A 26,636-nucleotide genomic window follows, 5' to 3' on the forward strand; every position below is an offset into this window, starting at 1 on the left:
CTGTTTCCTCAGGACACCTACAAGCTTTTCTTTCTTAAAGACTCCAGTTAATTTCTTGTTTTTTTTTTGTATGTGTGTTACTTACAGGGCACACAAAACAGCTTTCGAATTCCAAGATCTCTTCATGAAACAAAGCAAATTAAAAAACAAACAAACCCTCTTTGTTTAATCTGGATAAATGTCACATTGTACATCTCTGTGTATACCCCGCCACACCAAAAAAACCCCATCCGGCATTCCCTCAGATATTGGAAGTCGCCATATTTTTCTCATTTCTTAGCCTGACTTAAAGCCTTTCCAACTCTGGCAGTTGTCCAACTTGGCCAAGTACTTTGATGTCATTCCTTAACCCCACCAATTATTTCTTTCGCGAAGGGCACCCCGTTTAGCTGACATGGTCTACAGACCAATCTTGTGCACGCTAATGAAACTTGGGGCGGTCACCTTCCCTGCGACACAGCTAGCAAAGAGGAAAAACCTCCATTGTTGACTTCTTTTCCTCTTCTTCTTCTTCCCCTCGAGATTTTTTATTGGCAGACATTCAGAGCTGGTGCTATATTACCGTGACTGATTTACACTCGCGCCATTGACAGAAAATGCCATTCACTCAACAAAAGGGGGGAAAAAAAATATATGCGGGAGGGTGTGCGTGGAATCCACTTGCTTTAACGGGGCAATAATTCAAACTTGTAACCTTGGTCAGTCTTCCCGATGAGGCTTTCAAGAAGATGAATGGAAACTTTAAACAGAAGTCGGAATAGATTTCAAGATGGACAACTTTTCCCCCTCTTTTTTAATAGAGCCCGGATTGGGGGGGTGCTTTTAAAAGCTTTCTGTTTCTGGCATGGAAAGGAATCTCTCATTTTGATGGATCCCTTCCCTTTTTGGGGGATCAGAAGAAGAGGTGGGATATTTTCCAATTGATCTCAGGTCATTTCCTGGCTCTGAATTGAGGGCTAGAGTCAATTCTGAGTTTTCTGTTTGTGGAATGGAATGGAAAGGAAGATCTAGTTTTTGATGGTTGCCCTTCCAGTTTTCTCCTTCTTTAGGGGGTTTGAAGAAGAGGTGGGATCCTTTTCTACTCTTTTCCAATGAACCCCAGATGATTTTTTTGGCTTGGGCTGCCATTAATTCTAACTGAGGTTTAGAGAAACAAGCGAACCGCAAAAGGTCCCATTACTTTCCTTAAGACATCTGGATGGAAAGATGGTTGCTTTATTCCATGTTGTCAGAATGCATCACACACGATATAGAAGAAAGCTCTCATGAATAATATGGACGTGGGAAAGAAGAAGGAGGGGAAAAATGGTAAGAAATTTGAAAGACTGTGAGGTCTTTTTCAGAGATATGGAGCAATTCCTGGAATCAGATGGGAAATGAAGTCTATGTTCAGGTTCAGTTTCCAATATGGAAGCTTAAGAAGACGCAAGGGAAGATGTTCGGATGAAGCTAGTAAGGGAATCATCAACATATGTTGACTTCTCGTCATACCTCAACCCACGAATTTCAGAGTAACTCTTTGTAGGAAGGTCTATGGAGATTCTCAGGTCATGGATGAAGAAGTTCTGAAGAAAGCTTTTTGGATGAGAAGCGAAACATCTTCAAGGAAATGAGAAGCAAAGAAAGAAAGTCCAGTTGCCTCTTGAAAAAGGACCTTGGGTCTCCGTGAGAATCTATTCTTCTATGAAAAATCTCTCTAATCTGGTTGATATAATCAAAATCTGACAATAGTCTTTGTAGACCAGCCAAATGTTGCCAGGGTTAATTTTGAACTACAGTAATTATAATGGGGAATAAAATATTTTTAAGACTTAGATTTATTTTTTCCCTAAAAATAAATAAGTAAAGTGAATTATTGATTGCCATCAAGGGAACCTTTAAGACTGGATTTGGACTCAGTTGTTAAAAATCTTGGCACATGGATGCAAATACTATCTCCTCCCTAAAAGATATCCCAGCAGTTTGAACCACTGATATATCACTTTCTGAAATTATAGGATTATATAAGGGAACATAGCTATGAGTGATTCCCCTCTCAGTGATCCAGTATGAATGAAATATTATTCTGGAGTGATAATGATATAAAGTGGTATTTACATGGTTAGGTGTACTGATGTTTTTCGTGGATTAATTTCCCCAAATCCCATCCCCCACTTAACATTTACAATTAAACTGTTAACATTTGTAGGACTTTCTTTAAGTTTGTCCCTGAAGTTTATTCCTTCATACAAAGTCTATTTCGAGAAGAGTCTGGATTGTCATTTGTCAGAAATGGTGTAGGGTCTCTTGCTTGGGTGGGGGTGGGTGGGTTGGACTAGATGACCTACAAGGTCCCTTCCAACTTGGTTAATCTGAATATGGTGGAGGACCTGCGCTGTCTGCAAAAAAAAAGAAAAAAAGAAAAAACCAAAACCAAAATGATAATGGAAATGACATTATCCAACATCCAGTTTCAAAACAAATTAAAAAAAGAGAAGCAATTAATGGAATATAGTCTACCTAAAACCAAGCTTGACTGAATTCCAAAATTTTTACTCACAGGTGAGGGATTAGCTCTGTTCTAAACCAAACTGGCACCGGTCCAAATGGATAAAAGCTTATACATTAAATGATAACTGTAAGGCTTACCAAGGCTTAATTATTGTTTTTACAGGGAGAAAAAATATATATATATTTTGAAGTTTAAGGTGGTCTGTAATGGAAACCAGCTCTGATCTTAAAGGCTTTCTTTTCCTTATCCCTTGTGTTTTGGTTTCTTTTCTTTTTCCTTTTTTTTTTTTGTGTGTGCGATAAAAGAAATACACCCTGCAGCTGTTAAAGGGATTTTAATCTTGTCTTCCTTCTAATATCTCGGGTTTTAGTCCTAGCATTGGAACATAGGTAGAGACAGAACAACTGGTGAATTCTGCTGTGAAAAAGCTCGTGTTAGGGATATCAACTGCTCAGTGCCTGACTGGATGAAGTACAGTGGGGAAAACACAACGATAATTTACTATTTCTTTGACACACTTCGCCACTCTGCCCTGGGAAAACCCTCCATCTCACAGCCCTTCCATCTGTCGCTGTCAGCCAAAAGATCTCCTCCTGCCGAAAGTTAACGGGAGGAAGAGGAGAAATCTAATTCTTGAATTTGCTGGTGTCTTTTCCAATGGTGGTGTTTTGGGGAAAGCCCTGCCTATTTGAAGGGTTTGGGAGGATTTGAAAGCTCCCAGAACCTGCCTGGTGATAAGTTGGTGGTCCTATTAGAGCCATTGCAGATAGAAGATGATGCTGGGGTGGGATTCTACCAGTTTGGTTGTTGCACCAGTTGAATCCTACCCATGCCCGAAGGGTTTCATTAAAACCATTTGGTGCACGGTGCATCCTGCAACCCACAAGGAAGGGCAGGTTTGAAAGGTTAAAAAAATTAAAAAGCACACCTCGGAAACCTTGTAGTAAGGAATGAAAAAAACAACAACCACCCAACCCCGCTCTAGGTTATTCCTAGAAAGGGAGTCATTACAACGATTATACTGAGCTTTCTCAGTAGGCTTGGATATGGGGCCCTCATAGTTGAGAACCCTCCAGCTCTGTTTCTCAACTTTGGTAACTTCAAGACCGCTGGACTTCAATTCCCAGAATTCCCCAGCCAGCACATGTTGGGATACAGTGAAACCTTGCTTTTAACAAAACTCTAGAGCAGACTCTGAAACAGTTCACAAGTCCATCGCTTCCCAAGAAGTCTAGAGGAGACAATTTCAACGTATCTTTCAGCAATGATTGATGTCCTTATGCAAACGAGGCAACGAGGGTCAATGTGTGTCATTGGCATAACATTACAGCTTCATTCACTTAAGGACATCTTCAGACAATTGGCCTCATTTCCATTATGTCATCCATTGCTGTGGTAATTACATCTAATGGACATCCTCCACCCACAAATGGTTCAATTAAACGAGATTACCTTGTACCGTAGTTGAACCTATGGTAATTTGTGGAGATGCCCCACATATTTAGAATAACACACACACAAAAAAACCAAAACCTATCTCATCCTTAATTTTTTGAGAGGCGTGTCTGTGTGTGTGTGTGTGTGTGTGTGTGTGTGTGTGTGTGAGAGAGAGAGAGAGAGAGAGAGAGAGAGAGATTGAGAGAGAGAGAGAGAGAGAACACGGGATGAGTCCTACAGCATAGATTACTGGATATCTTTTTCATTTCAAAGTCTTCCATGTTGGTGAAATAGATTTTAAAAGGGCATGGTTGTAGCCCCTCAAAAAGGGAGACCCACCAAGCAGAATTACAAAATGTGACGGCTGACTGGCCTCTCTGTAGACATCTCCCAAGGGTTTTTATGTATGTGCATGTCAGCATGGAAGCACTCGACGTTATACTTGTTTAAGGACCACACTTCTGCAATGGTAACAATTATCTCTTGTCAAGTAACAAGTCAGGACTAAGCTGAGGACAGGGATGGTTTGTCCCAGAAGGACAACATAGTGTTTGGGAAGAGGGAGTTTCTCTGCATTGATTGGCAGGTGTGAGAACTTTTGGGAAAGGGCCCTCAAAATGTTATGAACCCTTTCTCCCCAAATATACTTCTGGATCAAAGTGCAATACTGCAGGGAATGACCATTCTGCGGGTTACAGATGTCAATATTGGCAGGTTTCGTAGAAATTCGTAGACCAAGGCAATAACCGACGCTGGTTCAACAGGAGGAACACGTACCCTGCTTGGAAGCTACATTTCCCATTTATGGCAATTCCACTTCGGACAGATAGAATAGTTCGTGTTTTGTATAAGACAGAAAGAGAGACGGCAACAAAATTAAACTCTATGAATACAGTTACGGGAGGAAGTGGCTGTCCATCGGGGAATCACCTGTGTGCCGAGGAAGGAAACGGGATGGAGTTGTGACAGGGGGGCGTGGCCGTCACTACAACAAGTGTGCTTCGGTGCGAAGCCAATGGAGTCCTTGACGAATGTAACGGACCAGGTTGGTCATACTGCTGTGTTGTGTCAATGGACCCATCACCAAGTCCAAGTCTATGAAGAACTCTGAAAAATAGAGAGAAGTATTATTTTCTGTTCATCTACTGTGGGTTGGCATGGAATTTATTGGTTAGTTTTCTATTCTCCCAATTTTCTTCTCTCTCTCTCTCTCTCTCTTCCTCCCTCCCTCCCTCTCTCTCCTATAAACCCATATCTATCCATCTTCCAACTGTCTTCTATTTATATATGTCATCTATCTACTGTATCTATCTACCTGTCTATCTATATCATATATCTCTCATCTATCTTTATCTATCTGTCTGTATGTTTACCTTACCTTATTCTTTCTATCATCTATCTATCTGTCTATCTATCTGTCTGTCTGTCTATCATCTATCTATCTATCTATCTATCTATCTATCTATCTATCTATCTATCTATCTATCTATCTATCTATCTATCTATCTATCTATCTATCTATCTATCTATCTATCTATCTATCTATCTATCTATCTATCTATCTATCTATCTATCTATCTATCTATCTATCTATCTCAGAACGTGCATCTAATAGACTTGTAGGATTTCAGAATCTCCAGTTTTGGACAGGGGTCAACAATACTGGATGAAACCTTGGCAAGAGTGCTAAATTTCCATGATCTTGTCTGAGTTCAGACATGGGCCCATATATATAATAGCAAATATTGACCCTTTAGTGAGCCTTTGTATTTTATAAGGGTGTTTGTGTGCGTAGCTTGGTCTTTCACTTGGCTCTGTTTAAGAATGGCCTTATGGGGACAGGGCACCTTCCTGTCCTCTCACACTTCCTTTTCTCAAATCCTCTTCACACTCTGAGCCCTGGCTGATGTACTTCACAGGAGTGAGTCTAGGAGGAAGAAAAACACAAATGTGCTGGGGCTTCCCATCCATTGATTTCCCCCTTTGGTGAAGCGTAATCCTCACCACAAACAGTCACAAAGCAAATCAGTGAACCAGCATGCAAGGCAAGAGACGCTGGGTCCAATCATTATTAACACAACCTCAGGAGATCTCAAAGCAGAAGGAGAAAAAGGAAGAGATACCTTTGTTTTCTTTTGTCAGTTTGTCAGCCATGTCCCAATGTTCGTAGCTCCGCAAGACATTGTTGGTGATGTTGACATGGCTGGCAGCCATGTGGTGGATCCGTTGGGGGATGCTGACAGTCCCCACCGAAGAGGAGCCTGCCGTGCTTGTGGTACTTCCAAGGTTGCTGATGGGTGAGGGGCTCAGAGACATCGGGGATGGCGTTTCTGTGCTCCTGGGACAAGGATAAAGACCTGGTTGATTTGATTTCTATCACACCGTTGGTTGTGAATCTAGCCAACCTGATCAAACAAGTCTAAGCATAGAGTCCTTGGTGCTCTCTGAGCTTGGATAAATGACTATGGGAATTCTCAATTATCCAACTCACGGTTGTCCCAAAGGTGCTTTTTCCAAAAGGCAACTGGACTTTCTTGGGTTTTTCTTGGAAAACATTCCGCTTCTCATCCAAGAAGCTTCTTCAGTTCTTCTTCAGGACTGAAAAAAACATTTCTTGGATGTGAAGTGAAACAAAAGCAACTTTGGGACGTCTGTGCTTGGCTATTTTCTTGCAGACATTTCACAACCCAACTAGGGAACATCATCAGTGCTAGAAGGGAGCGAGGTTTGCTTCCTGCTTATATACAAGTGGCTTACCCTGCCAGCGTTGGTGGAAGTGGTCTTGGTGAAGAAGACCACTTGGTGATTCCTTGGAACCACAGCCTAACCAACGTTGGGTGGATTTCCCTATTTCTATCTTAGCACTGTACCACGGAACTAAAAGTCAGAGAAAGAAAATGCAACGATATCTCCATAAACATTTAACTATACCTAAACATACATTTGACCTGATTCCTCCCATCGCTAGACATGGATGATCAATTGCTGTCTAGCTTCCAACCAGTTTGCTCACTGTTTCCTTCTTGGGAGTGGAAGAGATCAGGGATCTCTAAGAGATAGTTGAAAGTATATTTCCCAGAATTCCCTGGGCATTCTTAGCACGGATACCCCAGGAGGGACCTCAAACTATTAACTATTAAAATCCTGATCGGCCATCTTGATTCAGTAGGTCTCTTTCAATATACTTGTTGGAGATGCGTTCTTCTTACTCAGCGTACTTTCAAGATGGTCTCAGCCCCTTTTAAACAAATAAATATACTCTAAATTGCTTTAAATTCCTATCTTTTAGCCCCAAATCTCACCAGGACACCCCAAAGTGATTTAGGGGCAATGTTCCAAAGAGAAATCTTCGATTAACTGCAGTCTTCAGACAGATTTGTTTACTCTATATGGTTGGTTGACTAATAAACACCAACGTGAAGTAGGACAAATGAAAACGATTCAGCGTTTTTTCTTTCCCTCCCTTAAAAGTCTTTCAAATTTCCCTTCATGCTGTGAAGATTATTTTCAGGCTGCTAAATTAAAAAAGAACCCAGCTAGGCAATATGTTCTCAGATCCCAAGATTCCCTATGGAAGCCAATCATGAGCCCAAAGGCTGTATCTAATTTGCATATTTTATTAACATTATTCCATTGTGCTTGACAATTAATCTGCTGGATATTGTGACAAGTACATTTTCTTCAACTGTTTCATTTTTTCCCCCCAGATTGAATAGTTAGCATCTGTCTCTTGCTAATATTACCACCCCACAAAAAATTTTTGGGGAATGCAACAGCCTACATTGGAAAGCTGATGTGAAATTTGATAGGATGAATGCCAGATATTGATGATGATGAAGATGATGTTGAGGATGATGGAGAATGACAGCAGGACTCCGAGGGCCAAAATATTCATGCTAAGCATGTAGCATGTAGTCTTTTATTTTCTCTAAAGTATCCATGATTTTTTCAGATTAGCTTCGTATCAAAACGCAGATGGAGTTGGTGTTCAATCTATTCCATCTCAGTTCAAAATTGTCCTTCAAGAATTTACCTATTTAGCAAAGAGTTAGAAATAGTCCTATTCTGGGACCTGTTAATAAATCTCGTTTCTTTCCATTGACCATGATGGTGATTGCTTCTAAGATGTACCGCTTTTGTGGAGTATCACAAAGGGTGCTTCACCCCTGGAACTGCTACAACAGGTTGATGTGATTTCCACCAACTGAGATGAAGGTGAGACTGAAGTCACTTGCCTCTTGTGAGTGTTGGACTGGAGACATCATGATTCAAGGTTACCTTTAGCCAGGAAACAGAGTGATGTTTCCTTCCTTCCTTCCTTCCTTCCTTCCTTCCTTCCTTCCTTCCTTCCTTCCTTCCTTCCTTCCTTCCTTCCTTCCGTCTCTCACATCAACTTCCTTCCTTCCTTCCTTCCTTCCTTCCTTCCTTCCTTCCTTCCTTCCTTCCTTCCTTCCTTCCTTCCTTCCTTCCTTCTGTCTCTCACATCAACTTCCTTCCTTCCTTCCTTCCTTCCTTCCTTCCTTCCTTCCTTCCTTCCTTCCTTCCTTCCTTCCTTCCTTCCTTCCTTCCTTCGAAGTAGACCTTATCTTCTTTTCAACTCTCAACTATTGTGAGGCCTTGAGGGAGGGAGGTTACACCAAAAGACCATCATGGTCCCTTTCAGCCCTATGACTCTATGATAGAATTGAAAAGCGACATTATTTTGCAGGGGAAAGGTTTGATATGACAGGTAGAATTTAAAATGATTTTGCTAGATGAAGAACTGGAATTATAACTTTTCTGGGGAGGAACAGGAAAATGATAGAATAATCCTAGAACAAAGGATGCTAAAAATGTTGTGATCTTCCTACCCCGCTTAGGAAACAGCCTGAATTATTGACTAATAATTGATGGGAAGAAAAATTCAATTTGCTACAATAGTTTAGCCCCTTTCCCTATAAACTGTTCTTAAATCCGCCTTCCTGGGCGGTAGAAGACATCACATACGGCATTAATCCTATACTTCTGCAGGCATTCTTAGCTCTTTTAAAGTCTTTGGCATCAAATCACCGGGATAGTGTTTTCTATAAAGTTGCTTTTTAAGTTACCTACTTGGCGCTCACTAATCCTCCCACGTGCATTGTCTTTTTAACACCAACACTTAGGAAAACATCTGCCAGCTTAGAGTACTATGGGACAGCTGCTCCTAGCAGAATTTTACGTTCAGTAACTGAATTATTTTTTAAAAAATATGCATTTGAAGCGGATCAAAATTCCAAAAATCCATGTAATGCGGATGTGATTTCAGAGGTATTTGATTTATCCCCCTGGATAGAGGTATAGAATCAAGATCATGTGAAGTGTTAATGCCATTTTATAAGGCCTTGGTAAGGCCACACTTGGAATCCTGCATCCAGCTTTGGTTGCCACGATGCAAACAAGATGTTGAGACTCTGGAAAGAGTGCAGAGAAGAGCAACAAAGAGGATGAAGGGACTGGAGGCTAAAACATATGAAGAACCGTTGCTTGGAACTGGGTATGTCTAGTTTGATGAAAAGAAGAACTAGGGACGACAATAGTTTCCCTCCTCCTCCACACACAATACTTATGAGTATTGGTGTCCTGAGTTAAAGATCTATTAGTTTTGCTCTCACAGAATTAGAGATCCCATTTCCCTAGGAAAAGAGATCAATGATTAAATGGGAATCAGATAAGGGCCTCTGTCTTTGATTTTGCATTGTGCAAAGGAGGCAGCAACCAAACCCTTGGCTAACGGTGGGCACTGTAGTGTCCTCATAATAATTTGAATCTCCAGAGCAGCAGTTCAGACCTCTCTAAAATGTCTGTGGCTCAGAAGAAATGTGAAAATGGGAATGGCTGACCCTCCATCTACAGGATGTCCTTGACTTATAGCAGTTTGTTTAGTGACTTGGATGACTGGGAATCTCTACAGACTTTTAGCTATACAGTTTGGGATGGACACCCTTGGAATAGTGTGGGAGTAGGAATGGATTTCCAGAGGAAAAATTACAGACTACAGGAACTGGGAGTGCTACTCAGGTGACCCTGAGGACACAGATAAACCTCCAAGTGGCCTCAGTAACTCTCTAAAAGGATGCAAATGACCAGCTGTCTGCAAGGAGTATCAGTCCTTGCATTCGTCACCATCCTGTCAGAGCTGAAGAAGCTTCTTGGATGAGAAGTGAAACGTCTTCAAAATTAAAAAAAAAGAAAACAAGGAAGTCCAGTTGCCTCCTGAAAAAAGCACCTTTGGGGCAACTGTGACCTGGAGGATGGAGAATCTCTATAGATGCGATATTGCTCTGCACCAGATCCATGTTATCTCAAGGGTTCTGATCGAGCAGCTTTCTCCTCCTTCCCCCAAGAGGCATCCTTGGCCCTGGGTTCAAGGGAAAGCCATCAAGGATGGAAAACAAATTGTCCTTCATACCCTACGGTGCCTCCCTTCTCTGCCTACATCAGCAGCTGCCCTGCATGATGGATGGCTCTGTTGTGACAATGCCTCCTGTTCTTTATGGTCTCAGACGCTCGTGGTGGCACGTTATTCATGGTAGATAGGCTGCGTTCAGCTTGGGCGATCACAACGTGTGCGCGGCCCGTCTGATGATAAGTGCAGGTGGCACACACCGGGTTTCCAAGATCCAACTTTGTGTGTGATTGAGAAAATCGCGCTTTAGGGTTGAAACCAGATGGAATTAGAGCAAATAAACAGAGTGAAGGTGGTCTTCAAGTTCCATAATGCTTCCGGTTTATTAACAGCGGTTGTAATATACCCATTAAATAATTCTTGGCTTTTACTATTGAACAAATCACTGTTGGTGGGAAGAGACAGACATTAACTTCGACCTTAAGCTTTTCTTTGCTCTCCTGGGAGTGGTGTGGTCCTTCCTAACCAAGTCCTTTATAGTCTTCAATTGGGTTGAAGAAGAATGTGGGATCTATCACTCCATATGAAGATTTTTTTTCTCATTCTGCTTGTTAGACTTCAAGCTCCATTACACCAGTGGTGGGATTCCATTTTTTTAAATACTGGTCCTGTGGGTGTGGCTTGGTGGGCATGGCACGGAAGGGGAAGGATACTGCAAAATCCCATCCCCTCCCCACCTGCTAACCTGCTTTTCAGCTCTGTTCTCCTGTGCAGAGCAACCAAAGTAGACCCAGCCGATCAGCTGGGACTCGGGAGGTGGAGAAGAGATGGGGGCAGCGCCAGTCAGAGATAGTATTTGCCGGTTCTCCGAACCACTCAAAATTACCACTACCGGTTCTCCAGAACTGGTCAGAACCTGCTCAATCCCACCTCTGCATTACACCTAGTCTAAGAACTGATCTTCATCAACCAAGAAATGCTCCTTCTTCCTGATATCCTATTTTACAATTTCCCTTCCAGGAACGAGGGATACTTACTTGCCACCCCAAGGAGAAGGGGCCTGTGAAACTTTGGATGAATTCTGTTAAGAAAAGAAAGAAAGAAAGAGAGAGAGAGAGAGTCAATGAAGTGGAAGAAAACATAATGAGCAAACCAAATAACTATTTGCATTTTTTAAAAATCCAATGAATGGTGCTACAGGAGCCCATAAATACAACGGGTTACCTTCCAAAACCCTTCAGCATGAGCATGAATGTTTCACAGTATTAGGTGTCTATGGCAATGTATTTACATGCACAACACAAAGACATGCCCCCCCCCCTTTTTTTTTTTGCAAAAGTGGCCACGTGAAAAATCACTGGTAGGGTGACACTTTCTGTCCTGAGGGCCAATTAAATTGAGTACACCCTATATCTGTTTTATAAAAATTCTGGAGCCAAGCGTTGTGGTAGAGACCTTAAAGTAAGGGTTTTTATGAAGGGGGGGTAATTTTTTTTTTTAAAAAATCTTGTATCCAAAGTCACCCTTTACTTGATTTGGGGGAACTCTGGAGGAGAGTCCATCTCTCTCTCTCCTACCCCTGTTCCCTCCCGAACCCTTAATGACAAGGTTTCACTCTTTATAACCTTTGGTGGCTGAACACAATAACAAACTGTTGTGTCCCAGCTGCAAAAATATGGTCTCCCTCTTTCTCTCCCTCCCTCCTCTCTTTCTTTCTCTCTATCCTCTCTCTGTCTGTCTGTCTCTCTCTCTTTCTCTCTCTGTCTCTTTCTTTCTCCCTCTCCCTCTCTCTCTCTGTCTGCCTCGTCCCCCTCTTTCTTTCTATCCCCCCTCTATTTCTCTCTGTCTCTCTCTCTCTGTGTTTTCTTTCTTTCTTTCTTTTCTTTCTTTCTTTCTTTCTTTCTTTCTTTCTTTCTTTCTTTCTTTCTTTCTTTCTTTCTTTCTTTCTTTCTTTCTTTCTTTCTCCCCTCCTCTCTCTCTCTCTTTGTCTCTTTCTCTCTGTCTCTTTCTTTTTCCCTCTCCCTTTCTTTCTTTCTTTCTTTCTTTCTTTCTTTCTTTCTTTCTTTTCTTTCTTTCTTTCTTTCTTTCTTTCTTTCTTCTCTCTCTCTCTCTCTCTCTCCTCCCTCCCTCCCTCCCTCCCTCCCCTCCCTTTGTCCCTGTGTCTTTCTCTCTCTCTCTCTCTTTCTTTCTCCCTTTCCTTCTGTCTCTCTCTCTCTTTTCTCTCTTTGCCTCTGTCCCTCTGTCTCTGTCTTTCTTTCTCCCTCTGTCTCTCTCTCTCTCTCTCCCCACCCCCTTTCTGCATAAAAAGCAATTAAATGTCATTTACCTTAAAATATTCCATCAAGGATCTGGAGTACTTCATTGCATGATCCTTCTTCAGTTTAAACATTCTCAGATAGAGGAGGGATAAGCAGCGGTAGCTATAGGAATTTGGAAATACACATAAACACAAACTTGACATTTTCCCCCCCAAAACTGTGATCTGTGGGCACCAACCACAGTAGAAAACCACATTGGGTTAGCACATCATTTTTGAAATGATTTTTATTACAAGTTTTTACAAAGAAACAAGAGAAAAGATAGGGGGGAAAAAAGGAAAGGAAGGAAAGGAAGGAAGGAAGGAAGGAAGGAAGGAAGGAAGGAAGGAAGGAAGGAGGGAAGGAAAGCTTTAATCAACTTTAATAACAAGACAATTGAGAAAGAAGGACAATGTCTCACCAGAGGACTGCAAGTTTCTTGTCTCCTTCTGTGGCGGAAGACCCCGTGAAATTCTTAAGCCTCATGGCATACCTTCAGAGAGAGATGGAAGAGAAGAGGTTGAATGGGTGGCATCAAGGAACAACAGTGGTGCCCACAGAAACAACTGAATGACCTCAGAGTTGTACACAAGCAGCAGGGCATCCACTGCCCTTCAAGAGAGCAGCCGCCACCCTCGATAAACACAGTACGAGAAATATCTTCACTCAGAATAGAGCTGAAAGGGACATTGGAGGTCATCCAGTCCAACCCCCTGCTCAAGCAGGAGTCCCTATACCATTTCAGACAAGTAACCTTCCAGGCTCTTAGAAACATCCGGTGTTGAAGCACCCACAACTTCTGAAAGCAATTTGTTCCATTGGTTAATTGTCCTTATTGGAAGTTTCTCCTTAATTCCAGGTTGCTTCTCTCCTTGATTAGTTTCCATCCATTGCTTCTTGTCCTGATCTGTCTATCTATCTATCTATCTATCTATCTATCTATCTATCTATCTATCTATCTATCTATCTACCTACCTACCTACCTACCTACCTACCTTTCTACCTATCTACCTATTTATCTGTGTATCTATGTATCCATATCTATCTATCTATCTATCTATCTATCTATCTATCTATCTATCTATCTATCTATCTATCTATCTATCTATCTATCCATCCATCCATCTATCCATCTCTGTCTGTCTGTCTGTCTGTCTGTCTATCTGTCTACCTATCATCTTTATCTTCACCCTCACTTCTCTGGAGCTTTTCACTCCCATGTTCCCTGCACACTCAGCCTTCTGAAAATCAGATCATCCCATAAAAATCATTGTTCTGAGCCTTAATACAATTTCACAGTGCTTATGTTAAGAATAAGTAATAGAGTTCACTCTGGCGTAAGAAAGTTTTAAGGTATTCCGGCAACTTCATTCACCAGGAAATAATGGCGTGTGGGCGAACGGCAGTGTGTTGACCACACTAGCGTATTGTCACACCCATCACAACTGGTGATATGCTGATTATGGAAGCATCTTTTGATTCTTATCTGCCAAAATTCATTCTAGGACAGTTGTTTTACGGCTAATTGATAAACTCTAAAAAGGCAGGATTTATAACAGAGATGCCAACGGTCTCTCTTTAATATTTGGAACAATAAAAACTAACCCTTTCTGAGGTAAATGTGACAGCCCAAGCACTGAAATGATGATGTTTTTACTTCCATCCACTGCATTTCAATTTTAATTATATGAATATCGCAAATTATACAGCACCCTTATTATATCCCCTAACAGGGCTAATTTTTAAGAACAGGCTCCCTCAATTATAAATTTTCCGTGGCGTTCATAAAATGGCGGAAAGGACTAATTATGATGCCTTCTGAGTTGATGATGCCTTGGACTAACCAGTAACCAGGTCAGAATGATCCTTAAAAAAAAAAAAGAAAATCACGAAGCAGCTAATTATACATAGAATCACAGAAAAAGCACTAACCTGATGAGTTCCACCGTCTCAGAGTACATGGTGTATGGAGATTTCGCCTCTAACGGATCACGCTCCATAGCATTCCCGCATTCGATGAAGGAGATCGCCGCGTCGGCATAATTCACGGCTTTGCCAAATTTCTCCAACTGGAAAATAAAAGGAATTTGAGACGACGCTTTAGTTGCTCTTCAAGATTGGTGAAGGGTTTCATTTCCGCTAGAAATCTGGGCCCTTGGGTGCACTCCTGTTTTGTAGCTCTTGGGCGCCCCTCCTTAAGGATCTGGATACAGATAGGCCTCGACTTACAGCTGCCCCCAATTTTTGTTGCGAAATGAGATGTTCGTCCAACGACTTTTGCCCCGCTTTCTTGCCCTGGTTCTTAAGGGAATCATGGCAGCAGATAACCTAGGCCAGTGATGGCAAACTTTTTTTGTTGTGGTGTGCCGAAAAGTGCATGCGCATGCTGGGACCCACAATGCAATGTGCCCTCCCCTGCACACATGCACACGTAATACCCTCGCCCTGCCCCTTACCTGCACTGCACATGCACACACTTCCCAGCTGATTTTCAGTCCGTTTGAGGCCGTTTTTGCCCTCTTGGAGACTCGAGCAAAGCCTCTGCAGCCTCGGGAGGCTGAAAAATGGGCCCGTTTTGGCACTTCCAATTTTTTGGCCTCCTGAGGCTGCAAAAGCTTCCCTTGAGTCTCAGGGAGGGCAAAAAAGTCCTCAAAAATCAGCTGGGAGGCATGTGCATGTACAGTGCAGGTAAGTTTGGCTGGGGCTTGCGTGCTCGCACAAATGGCTCTGTGTGCCACCTGTGGAATGCGTGCCGTAGGTTCGCCATCATGGACCTAGTCCTTCTCTTCACTAGACTAGCCATACCCTGTTTCAGCAACCGTTCTATTCATGTTTTAACCTCCAACCCCCTAATCCTCTTGGTTGCTCTTCTCTGATCTTTTTCTAAAGTCTCCATAACTTTTTCACATCCTGGCAACCAAAACGGGATGCCAGCTGATCCAGAGAATTATCTGCATTACTGCCCCCACGGTGGGCATTCCTGTTAATGAAGGGTGCTTTATTGCATACTAATAATTAGCATAATTTAATGCATTGTTAATAAAGCTCACACACGTGTTGCGATCCTCTCCGGCATATGAATTCTCTGCTGAATCAGCAACCCAACCAGGTAGAGCGAAAGGGACATGGAGAGACTTACCAGAGCATCTGCCTTATGCTTGAGCTTTTTGGCTTCTTGCATGTAATAATCAGCATTGTGAAGCCTAGAAAAACACAACAACAACAACAACAACAATAACAACAACAGTGGTGAGAAGAAGCAGCTATGGGATTTCAGCTCTTGCATTGGCCTGATCTAGACTTCATGCTTACAGGGCTTGCCTTAATCCTGCCCATCTTCTAATAATAAAATAAAAAATAAAATACTATGTAAATCTACATAGTACTCTGCTTTCTTCACTCTTGTGACTTATTCCAAAAGCTAAGAAGGAATAAATTCTGGAAAATATTCAGGCAGGAAATCAATTGGCAATCTAAGAGTTGTAGACCACACTGGGAAGTCAAAAGGACATCTTGGAAGAAGCTGACTCCAAAAGACATCTGCTAAAGGTATCGAGATTTCCAACTTCTAATCCATGCACAGTAAGTTTACTTCCCCTACAAATATGTGTTTCTTTATTTGTCCAATCTCCAGCCATTGCAAAATGTTCCTCCAGCTTCTCTCTTTGTAACATCAGATTAGACAATTATAGGTTCATTTAGAAGGCTAAACTTTAAATGACCAGGTGGATTTTTGATCTGTCTTGGAGTTCATTCAAAACGGGGCCAGGATTGGGGAAACCCAGCTCCTGGTCCTGTTTAGTGACAAATTCCATCTGGGTGACTTTGGGTTGGTCTCTCTCAGTTCTAGGGAGAAAGTAAGAGCAGACAATTTCTGAAAATGTTGCCCAAAGAAACGCAAGAGAGAGTTGGAATGTCAGTGTTTCTTTTTCTCCTCCCACCCATCTTTCCTCACTTCTCTTCTTCCTTCCTCCTCACTTCTCTTCTATTTACTTTTGTGTTTTATAATACGGGTGAAAATATTTACAGATCCCTCACATCCGACACAAACTGTTTCAACTCCTTCCCTCAAAATGACACTATACAGAGCACTGCACACCAGAAGAACTAGACACAAGGAGAGGTTTTTCCCCAATGCCATCCCTCTGCTAAACAAATCATTCCCTCCACACTGTTCAACTATTTACAAAGCCTGCACTATTATTACCATTAACTTTCTCATCACTCCTTATCACCCCTCCCCTCCCACTTGTGACTGTATGACTGTAACTTTGTCGCTTGTATCCTTACAATTTATATTGACTGTTTCCTAGTATGATTTGATCGCTTGTTGTACCCTATGACTATTATTAAGTGTTGTACCTTATGATTCTTGACTCTTGACGAATGTTTCTTTTCTTTTATGTACACTGAGAGCATCTGCTCCAAGACAAATTCCTTGTGTGTCCAATCACACTTGGCCAATAAAGATTATTCTATTCTATTCTATTCTATTCTATTCTATTCTATTCTATTCTATTCTATTCTATTCTATTCTATTCTATTCCTTTCCTTTCCATTCCATTCCATTCCATTCCATTCCATTCCATTCCATTCTATTCTATTCTATTCTATTCTATTCTATTCTCCAATATCTGTTCTATTCTGTTCTATTCTATTCTATTCTATTCTATTCTATTCTATTCTATTCTATTCTATTCTATTCTATTCTATTCTATTCTAATAAAAACATGTTATTTTAAAGAAAAAAAGGAATGCGAAATTTGCCCCAAGCTAACCAAAAAGTACAAATGCAGCCATAACGAATAAGCAACTAACATATCATCAAACGTTATCTTGGGTCTTCTCAATTCAGGATTCCCGTTGGTGAAGGTGGGACTTGTCAACCAGAGATTGTTGTCGAGGTGGCTGGATTCCAGCAAAGGATTAGAAGGCCTGTTGTGAATGTCTTCCTCCTACAGAAAGTAATTTTTAATTAGCCTTCACGCTAAGCATACCTTTACACGTCCCCGTCCTGCGAGGCGTGCGTGCCTTGAAATTAAAATCCAGCTCTTTGTTTTCTTGGGCTGCGTGTCGCTAAGTCAGGCTCAGCAAATTAATTAAGTGCAATCGGCTCCATACCGCTCCCACGCTCAGCATCATTAACACCCACTTCTTCCAAGGTGTAATGTCAGCATGGGTGCCTTGTAGCATCGGCGGCTTATTAAAATTAAAATGTTAGGAGGCAAACAGCAAGGCGAAAATTTCACAAGTATCCAACAATTAGGCCAGGTGCCAGATGAGAGCAGAAGGCTTGCCACCAGAAAAAAAAAAACCCTCTTGAATTCCCTGCCCTTTTGCAACCGTACAAGTTAAATCACAGTTTAAAGGTCAGTGCTGCGCAGCTTCTCTTGAATTTTGCATGACCAAGGTGAAGCACGGTCAAACGTTAGCTGGGGTGGAGAATTTCAAGGAGGACGATGGGTGGCTAAGCGGGTAAGGATCTCGGTTGATTCTTCCTCCTTTATCATGGTATTGGTTGTGACTAAATGAGGGGCTCCAACGTGGCATTGATTCACCCACACTCATTTTGGACAGCGGGAAAATTTTTCCACACCACCAACTATTGTAGACTGAGTCTACTCCCACCTACCCCCTTGAGAGCCATTGATCCTTTTCTAACTCCTTGCAGGTGCCCACTGTTAGTTGAGAAGATTCCTATGCATAGCAATAAATCAGTTCGAAGGATCCTTGGTGGTCTCCAAACTTGATGGTTTTCCTGACCCAAACTAGGTAACATCATCAGTGTTAGTCAATAGTAGAGTAGCACTGATGATGATGGAGCATGAAACATCTACAAGAAAACCACCAAGCTCAGAGAGCACCAAGGACCTCTCATTTCAACCCCAAGCTACAAAGTTTCTCCTCTTATTGATAAGTCAGTGGAATTGGACCTTCACGTGTAGACCTGATCTTTCATGCCTGACACTTACACTGACTCCCTTGGAGTTGGCAGAAGATTTGTTCTCATTCTTCCTGTGTTTGGAGCAGGTGTTGGTCTGCAAGGAGCTTGGGAGGGAGTTCTCTTGGTTGAAGGAGCTGCTGTCCATGATGTTATGCCGCGGGGCTGTCTCGTCCATCAGAGGAGACAAGGGAGGTGGGAAGAGCTTTTCTTCTCTCTTTTTGGTCATTTTTTTCATGGAGTTGCTTCTGTCAAAGAAGAACCGAAGCCAACAGTTTTAGCAAACATATAAAGGCATCCCTTGACTTACCACTATTCATTTAATAGTCATTGGAAGTTACAACAGCCCTGAAAAAAGTGACGTATGACCATTTTCCACCATCCCTACAGTCACGTGATCAAAATTCAGAGTCTGATATGGTTAGATTCACTTAAGAATTGTGGCAAGAAAGGTGGTATTCACTTAATGATTCTCTCACTTAGCAAGGAAAAAATTGTGGTCGTTAGTCAAGGACTGCCTCCTGTACCTCCTTCACCAGGACACAAAAAATTAATAATCCTACTATTTAAACCCTGGCTGTGAAGAAGAAGAAGAAGGAAGAAAAAAAAAGGAAACAGAAGCCAAGTCAGATAGAGCCAGCTGACTCGTTAACATGTTAATCCGACCATGGGTTTCTTTTTAATTATTATTATTATTTGAGTTACTCTCCTAGTCCGGTCAATGAAGATTACTTGGATTTTAATCCTTCCTTAGTCAACACATATTGCATTCTCCTGCCATTTACTTTCATGATTATCGACTCAAATTTTCAATAGTAAATTAAGTCAACAAGAATGGATGTCTCCCTCTTAGTCAATTTAAGTCAGTGTCAAGTTTTTATAGATTTACAATACCTCAAAGGAACAAATCAGAGACAAACAAGCAAAAGGAAAGCAACTTGGCTTTTCGACTGGGGGGGGAAATTCAATCATGTCACCTGACTGTATTCAACAACACATCCACTTCTAATGTAAGTAGCCACCTTTTTCAGTTATTATTTACTTGTACAAAACAACAACAATTGGACTCACAACTGGAATGTTCTCATTATTCCTGATAATCCAGTGCTTCGAACAGAATTTTTCACCTCAGCAAATTTTATGGACTTCAACTCCCAGAATTCCCCAACCAGCATGCATTCTGGGAGTTGAAGTTCATAACAAATGGACTTCAGTTTATAAAAATGGGCTACTGAGATTCCTCAACTTCAGCAACTTTCAGATGTGTGGACTTCAACCCCCAGAATTCCCCACCTGGCATGAATTCTGGGAGCTGAATTCCATAAAAATGGATGTTGTCACCAACCTTAGCAACTTTTAGACATGTGGACTTCAACTCCCAGAATTCTCCAGCTGACATAAATTCTTGGAGTTGAAGTCCATAAAAACGGAGTTCCTCAACCATAGCCACATTCAGATGTGTGGACTTAAAGTCCCAGAATTTTTCAGCCAGCATGGATTCTGGGATTTGAAGTCCACCAATGAAAGTTGCTGGAGTTGAGGAACCCGGCCTTAGAATATGCACTCAAGATCATGAGATTTAGCAAAGGGAAGGTTGTATGAATGGTGGGATAAGCACAACCGGCCACCAATGCTAAACTTGGATCAAAAGCAGGCCAAAGTCTTGAGACTAGGTTCTAGTCCACAATGGCCAAAGTGATCTTCATGGGGAACCATGACCATTAGTGCTAAGTTATTGAGATGACTTTCTACTCATCCTTCTGTAAGCGTTGAGACCCTTCAAACATGAATATAGCTGATGATATTCAAAAAGTAGAAAATGATTGGGCTAAATACGAACTTGGAGGATATTTAGAACAGATCACACCACGATCTTAGTCTCAGTTAAACATAACTAATAAGAAAATCAGGGGGAAGAATTGCTTGGCAACTGGAAACATCTGGGACCAGGGGAAATTTAGACCTAGCATAAGGGAAATAACTATTGATGAACACAATTATATTATAACAGAGGATACCAATAGTTGCAGGGCTCAGAGGAATCAAATTAATGACCTAGAAAACAAGCTGAAATTAAGAAACATCAGGTTGGGGGCTAACTCTCTAGGGTTTGGTAAAGGCATAAAATATAAGATTTAAAAAAGAGATGACGCAAGCAGGTGGAGAAAGATAAACGCACATTGCTTGAAAGATGACACTTGCATCATCCTTAAATGGATTCCATGCTTAAGGTATTGGTGCCATTTTCAGACTTGGTGTGTGTGTGTGTGTGTGTTCAAGAAGGCAAATTAGGATAAATTCATTTGCATTAAGTGGAGTTAGCAATTACACAGGTAGAAGAGGGATTAGGAATGGGCTGGTTTTATTTCACAATGCTTTAAAAGCCATGAGTTTTATGTTTACTGCGGGATTACTCACTCAACATAAATTTCACCGTGCAACAATATGATGGGAGAGGCAGCTTCGTTTTGTTGAGAAAAAAAAATATCCTTCAAATTACAGTTTAAAGACCAGACAGAGATAAACCAGAGGAGAAGGGTGAAGCCAGTCCTTCCTGTAGGTTGACTGCAGTAACCAGACGTCATAATTATTTCTTAGATGAACACAAGACAGAAAATAAAGAGATACAATAAAACTAGGAATGAGGTCTATCAACGGCACGGCATTTTGGAGGCTAAAAATCCTGGGCTAATTCTGTTAGAGCTACAGAGAAAAAGTAGGGAAAAAGCACATACTCTTTTATGCCGGGTATTCTGTGGTTGGGTATCGGTGAAATGCAGGGTGGAAGCAAAGAGGAAGCCGGAGACTCTTCTAAACGTTGTTTCTTGCTGTCGCCAAATATGTCCACATTTTCAGACTGCTTCGATCAGAAGGAGAGAAGCCAGAAACGTTACGCTTCTTATCGCATCGTCTTTTTCAACAACGGATGAAATCACATCGTTCTTCCCACCCAAACCGTCTTTTACCCCAGTGAAATCACCTGACTGGTGGGTCTGGCTACCTCACATGATCCCACCAACTGTTGGGAAGAATGTTGGGAACATGATCCCACCAACCATTGGGAAGAACGCACCCTCCCTCTTTCTGCAAGGGGGGGTCCATGAGACGTTGCTAGATCTTTTTTTCATGTCTTACTAGGTAGATAAAATGGGACAGTTGAGAAGGTTTTGGAGTTCCACAGCATGGCTGGTTGGGCGGTATGTGGTGAACCCGAGGCAAGTTTGGAACTAGCTGGGACTAAACACAACCCCGCTGGAGTGAGTTGACTATGGTGTGGCTGGTCACAATAGAAGTGGGGTCAAGAACCATCCTTTTTGTGGAGAGGCAGTAGGAATAGAACCAAGTGTGGAGATGTTCTCTCTCATTCTCTCTCTTTCTCTCTCTCTCCTCTCTCTCTCATTCTCTCTTTCACCATCAGAAGACCTAAAAGACCAGGTTAGGCACAAATCAACAGCGAGAATATCTGCCTACATGTGGCAGAAGTCAACACGGCCTTGACAGCACACAATGAGTCAGTCAGTCAATCAATCTCCCCTTTCTCTTGATTTTTCTTCTTTGCTTGCTTTCAATCACCACTTCTCTCCTTGTGTCATCCTTTCTCCCTTTCCTCTCTCTGTTTTTTGATAGTCTTTTATCTCACTTTCTCTCACACCCCCTTCCTTCTTTCTCTCTCTCCCTCCCTCCCTCCCTCCTTCTCTCTCTTTCCCTCTCTCTCTCTCTCTCTCTCTCTCGCACACACACCCTCCCTGTATTTTTCTTGCCTAGACAGGGCCTTCCATCTCTGAATTGCCCAAATATGCATGAAATTAGAATGAGTGCCACTTGGCACTCTAAACTGTCCAGATTGATTCAGCTAATATTTTTAGCACCCCAGTTTAATTCTGTAAAACCTGTCAGGGATGGCTGCTTCTGAAATGTCCTATTTCATCTTTAGCAAAAAAAAAGAAAAAAAGAAAAAAAGAAAGAGAGAGAGAGAGCGAGAGCTGAAGGACAGTCCTTTGTCCCAATTTACTCTCTTTTCCTTCCAGGAAAGGCTAAAAATGGGCCCTTTTTTGGGTCAGCAATGACAATTGCAAGTAGGTTTTAAAAACAAACACAATAATCCCGCCTGCAAATATCCAGAGTTGAGATTTCTTGCGCTGCCTCTCCTGTCCCAAAAGCACATTTCAGTGTGAACTTCATATCCCACCCTTAACAATACATCCCTGGATATAAATCATATCCAACCCATGATAAAAGCTTCGTCTCTTGACTCCCAAAAGATTCTGCTTCGCAAGTAGTGGTTGGGGAAGGGGAAAACGCAGCAGGAAAAGAAGAAGAAAAAACGCAAAGTGAATGGCATTTTGATAAATCCCAGGTGTTTATGTAACAAAATCCCCCCCATTTTTTTTTTCCAATGTGGAATAAAGACAACAGCAAATGTTATCAGAAAGCTTGCCTGATTTTGACTTTGATGGATGGATGCCTATTTAAAACGGAGAGAAATCTTGTCCTAATGCTCTAACCACTAAAAATGAAACAAAACAAAATAAAACCGACAAAGATGTACCATTAGATTAAACCCAGGAGTTGCATTTGATTACCTAAGTCTTTTTTTCTCTCTTGCAAAGCTCTTGTGCGATATCCCAAACTGCTTTCTAACAAGTGTTGTGCCGGAAAAAATGTATTCAGTTTTTAAAATATTATTCTTAATCAATGCGATGAGGCGGGTGAGGGGGGGGAGTAGCTTTAAAGGCTTCCTCCCCCAACTTTTGAAAGTAATTCTGGCTGAAAAGATGCATATAAATAATCTGTGTTTCTTTATGTTATCCTTACTCCATTGCATGCCCTACCTGGCTTTCTAAACTCCCACTAATCCATTATCATGGCAAAAGGAGTTCACAAGGGGAGGGATTGAGGACATTAAAATAGTAGGGGTGTAATCAAAGCTACTCTTATTTTTAATGTGCATTCAGAAGGGGTGGAGCATTTAATGTGCATTAAGAAGGGGTGGCATTTTTATGAGCCTCGGGGGCGTAGTGGTTAGAGTGCAGTACTGCAGGCTCCTTCTGCTGCCTGCTAACTGCCTGCAAGTTGGCAGTTCAAATCTCACCAGGCTCAAGGTTGACTCGGCCTTCTATCCTTCCAAGCTGGGTAAAATGAGGACCCAGCATTACTGGGGGCAATAGGCTGGCTCTAAACCACTTAGAGAGGTCTGTAAAACACCGTGAAGCGGTATATAAGTCTAAGTGCTATTGATATTGCTAACTCTGCCCACTGTCAGGAGTTTGATCCTGACCGGCTCAAGGTTGACTCAACCTTCCATTCTTCCGAGGTGGGTAAAATGAGGACTCAAATTGTTGGGGGCAAGAGGCTGATTGCTTAGAGGGGACTGCATAGCACTGTAAAGCAGCATATAAGTCTAAGTGCTATTGCTATTTTGACATGGTGGATAACCTCTGTGGCGGCCCCTGATCGTATTGCAACTTCTTCTCAATTCATTTCAGATGTAGCTTTTAGAGTAAAAGAAGGCAATTCACAAAGCACACCCAAGTACATTGTTGATGTTTGGGGATAAATCCACCAATTTGAGGCATCACCAAGTTCCCACTCGGGCTTTTTGGCCAAAGAAGAACAGAGTTGGAAAGGACCTTGGAGGTCTTCTAGTCTAACCTGCTGCTGAAGCAGGAGGCCCTACACTATTTCAGACAGATAGTTGTCCAATTGTTCCTTGAATATCTCCAGTGTTGGACAACCAACCTCTCCTGGAGGCCAAGGTAGGTGATGTCAAAGAAAAAAAAAAAGTGGGTTGATGTTTTATTCTGATTTTGCGTGGCACTATCTTCACGGGAGGGAATAAAGGAAGGCTGAGAATAAAGAACTTACTTTGTGCTTCCTTTTGGTTTTAGCAGACGGTTTTTCAGCCAGGGGCAAGGGAGAGTCGGGTGCCTGTCGCCGATGCTTGACGTTGACCTCTCGGGCTTCCACCTTTCCGGAGACGTTCTCAAAGTCCAGATCTTGCCCGGGAACCCGAGAGAGGAAACTCAGGTCTATTTTCACCCAAAGGTACTTGAGTTCTTCGAATTCCTTCAAGGGGGACAGGGGTTCATTCTGGACAATGGGAAGAGGTGAGAAAAGCTGCTCTTCCAAATCTGGCCCATTCTGGTCCACCGAAGTGTTGCTGTTATTGCTCATTAAACTGCTGACGCTGAGGATGTTGCTACTGGAGTCCTTGGCTTTGATGCTGCTGTCCGAGCCGCTCCCTCCTTGCAGACTTTTGGCCTGCAGGCTCTCTTCGTGGTCGGTGTTCGAATCAGAGGTGGACGAGTCCGTTTCCACGAACTCTCGCGACTTGGGAAAAGTTTTGCTGGGACCTCTGTACTTTTTCTTCTCCAGAGGAGGGCCGGTGGTGGCCCTAGGCTCCTTCCTCGGAGCGGTCTTCCCAGCGGCCATCTTCGCCCTCAGTTTGGCCTGCTCTGGGCTCTCTTGCGCCTCCTTGTCTTTGGGGGTGCTGCTAGTCATATTTGGTTTGGGCCAATTGTAGTCTTCCACACTGGAAGTTCTTTCGACTTTTTTGGGTTGCTTCTTCCCAGTCGTCCTTTGGGGGACCGGTTCATTGTGGACAGGGGATTTCTGCTTGGAACTTTTCACTTCGGCTGGGGTTTTCTGGGCCACCCGGGGTTTGGCTTTCTCTCGGATGGGGCTGCGGAGGGTCCTGTCTTTGGAATCGGGCAAGGACAAGCTGTTGTTTACCTTCCCTTTGTTCTGTCCTTCCATCTGAGCCGCGGTTTGCGATGGAACGCTGTTCTCCCCGTGACCGTCATGTTGATTGCTGATGATAGTCTTGTTGTGAGGATTGACTTTGTTTAACCATTTGTCCAGCTGCCACTTGTTAGCTGAGGGGGGTTCAGGCTGAGGGAGACACATTGAAAAAAGTGATGAACAATTGATCCCATTTGTAGTCAAGCTTTCCTTTCCAAATCAGCCATGAGGCCTGGGCTTCCAGGTGTGTGGACTTCAAATCCCAGAATTCTCATAAATGGCTGTCTTGGCTGTGGAATTCTGGGGTTTGAAGTCCACGCACCTGTTGCCAAGATAGGTATACACTGTATATAGACAAAAAGAAAAACTAAAGCAATTTAAATGTCTATGGAGATTCCCAGTTATCCAGTCACAGTTGTCCCAAAAGTGTCTTTTCAGGAGGCAATTCCTTGTTTTTCTTTGAAGACGCTTTGCTTCTTATCCAAGAAGCTTCTTCAGCTCTGACTGAATGGTGGGGAATGGAAGGATTGATACTCCTTGCAGACAGCTGGTCATTTGCATCCTTTTAGAGGGTCATTGAGGCCACTTGGAGGTTTATCTGTGTCCTCAGAGTCAGCTGAGTAGTGCAATCCTTTCATTTCTTGTCACCCAGTCAGAGCTGAAGAAGCTTCTTGGATGAGAAGCAAAAATGCCTTCAAAGAAAAACAAGAAAGTCCAGTTGCCTCCTAATAAAGCAATTTAACATCTGGAAATCTAGAGATGGACATTGTGATTTTTTACCTCCGGAGTTCCGCTACGTGATTCTTCATTGCATTCACTATCGCTGGAGCTGGTTTCACTGTCTGAATCAGATTCTGAACTACTTTCAGATTCACTGGAGCTTCCAGATCCACCACTGGAATGTATGAGGACAGTGTTGTGTGCTGTTGGCAATGGAAGGCCACTACAAACAAAGAAAGAACATATTTAAGCATTTATAAAGATTATTCAGGGATTCATCTCCTTATCTCATATGATATAGAATTATAGATTCTGCCAGGTTCCATAAACCAAGAAAGCCATGCTATTCAAGCAAATTTCATGACCGTCCTCACCTATAGACAGAATCTTGCTGAACTAAAGCAAGGTACCATCCCCATAAAGGATGCAGTCTGGGAACTATTAAGGAGGATCTGTCTTCACTCTCTTTCTCTCACACAAACTACCTGAGCTGAGTTGTCTCTTGCTTTTCTGGAATGCATCTCTACCAGCCTGGGAATCCAGCCTACATTCCATCACAGATTCAGAGTTGGAAGGTACCTGAGAAGTCGTCAAGTTCAACTCCCTGTCCACCGCAGGATTCACTAACCATTCCGATAGAAG

The 26,636-nt window shown here is 42.3% G+C and overlaps 1 protein-coding gene and 1 long non-coding RNA gene across 3 annotated transcripts in view; one reads left to right on the forward strand and one right to left on the reverse strand.

The window, feature by feature from the left end:
- Nucleotides 1–789: 789 nt before the first annotated feature.
- On the forward strand, nt 790–1,200 carry LOC148124796 (uncharacterized). Its single transcript, XR_015745088.1, has 2 exons — nt 790–904; nt 1,066–1,200. It is a non-coding gene; the product is annotated as an uncharacterized LOC148124796 (long non-coding RNA).
- Nucleotides 1,201–2,780: 1,580 nt separating this feature from the next.
- The window catches only part of AFF2 (ALF transcription elongation factor 2), a 239,629-nt gene continuing 215,773 nt past the window's right edge, over nt 2,781–26,636 (reverse strand). Inside the window, exons 10-21 of one of the 2 annotated variants that reach the window (XM_087941173.1) lie at nt 26,055–26,217; nt 24,399–25,424; nt 21,269–21,393; nt 18,565–18,781; nt 17,411–17,547; nt 15,732–15,795; nt 14,525–14,661; nt 13,014–13,085; nt 12,622–12,715; nt 11,333–11,376; nt 6,052–6,266; nt 2,781–5,035 (exon numbers count right to left, since the gene is read on the reverse strand). In XM_087941173.1, coding sequence (XP_087797299.1) covers nt 4,914–5,035; nt 6,052–6,266; nt 11,333–11,376; nt 12,622–12,715; nt 13,014–13,085; nt 14,525–14,661; nt 15,732–15,795; nt 17,411–17,547; nt 18,565–18,781; nt 21,269–21,393; nt 24,399–25,424; nt 26,055–26,217 — 2,416 coding nt within the window. In that variant the 3' untranslated portion in view covers nt 2,781–4,913. The remainder of the gene's footprint in view (nt 5,036–6,051; nt 6,267–11,332; nt 11,377–12,621; nt 12,716–13,013; nt 13,086–14,524; nt 14,662–15,731; nt 15,796–17,410; nt 17,548–18,564; nt 18,782–21,268; nt 21,394–24,398; nt 25,425–26,054; nt 26,218–26,636) is intronic. The other variant, XM_087941175.1, reaches the window with a different exon arrangement.

Source organism: Pseudonaja textilis, chromosome 12 (genome assembly GCF_049901715.1).
Source record: "Pseudonaja textilis isolate UNSWEBS1 chromosome 12, rPseTex1.2, whole genome shotgun sequence".
Taxonomy (NCBI): domain Eukaryota; kingdom Metazoa; phylum Chordata; class Lepidosauria; order Squamata; family Elapidae; genus Pseudonaja; species Pseudonaja textilis.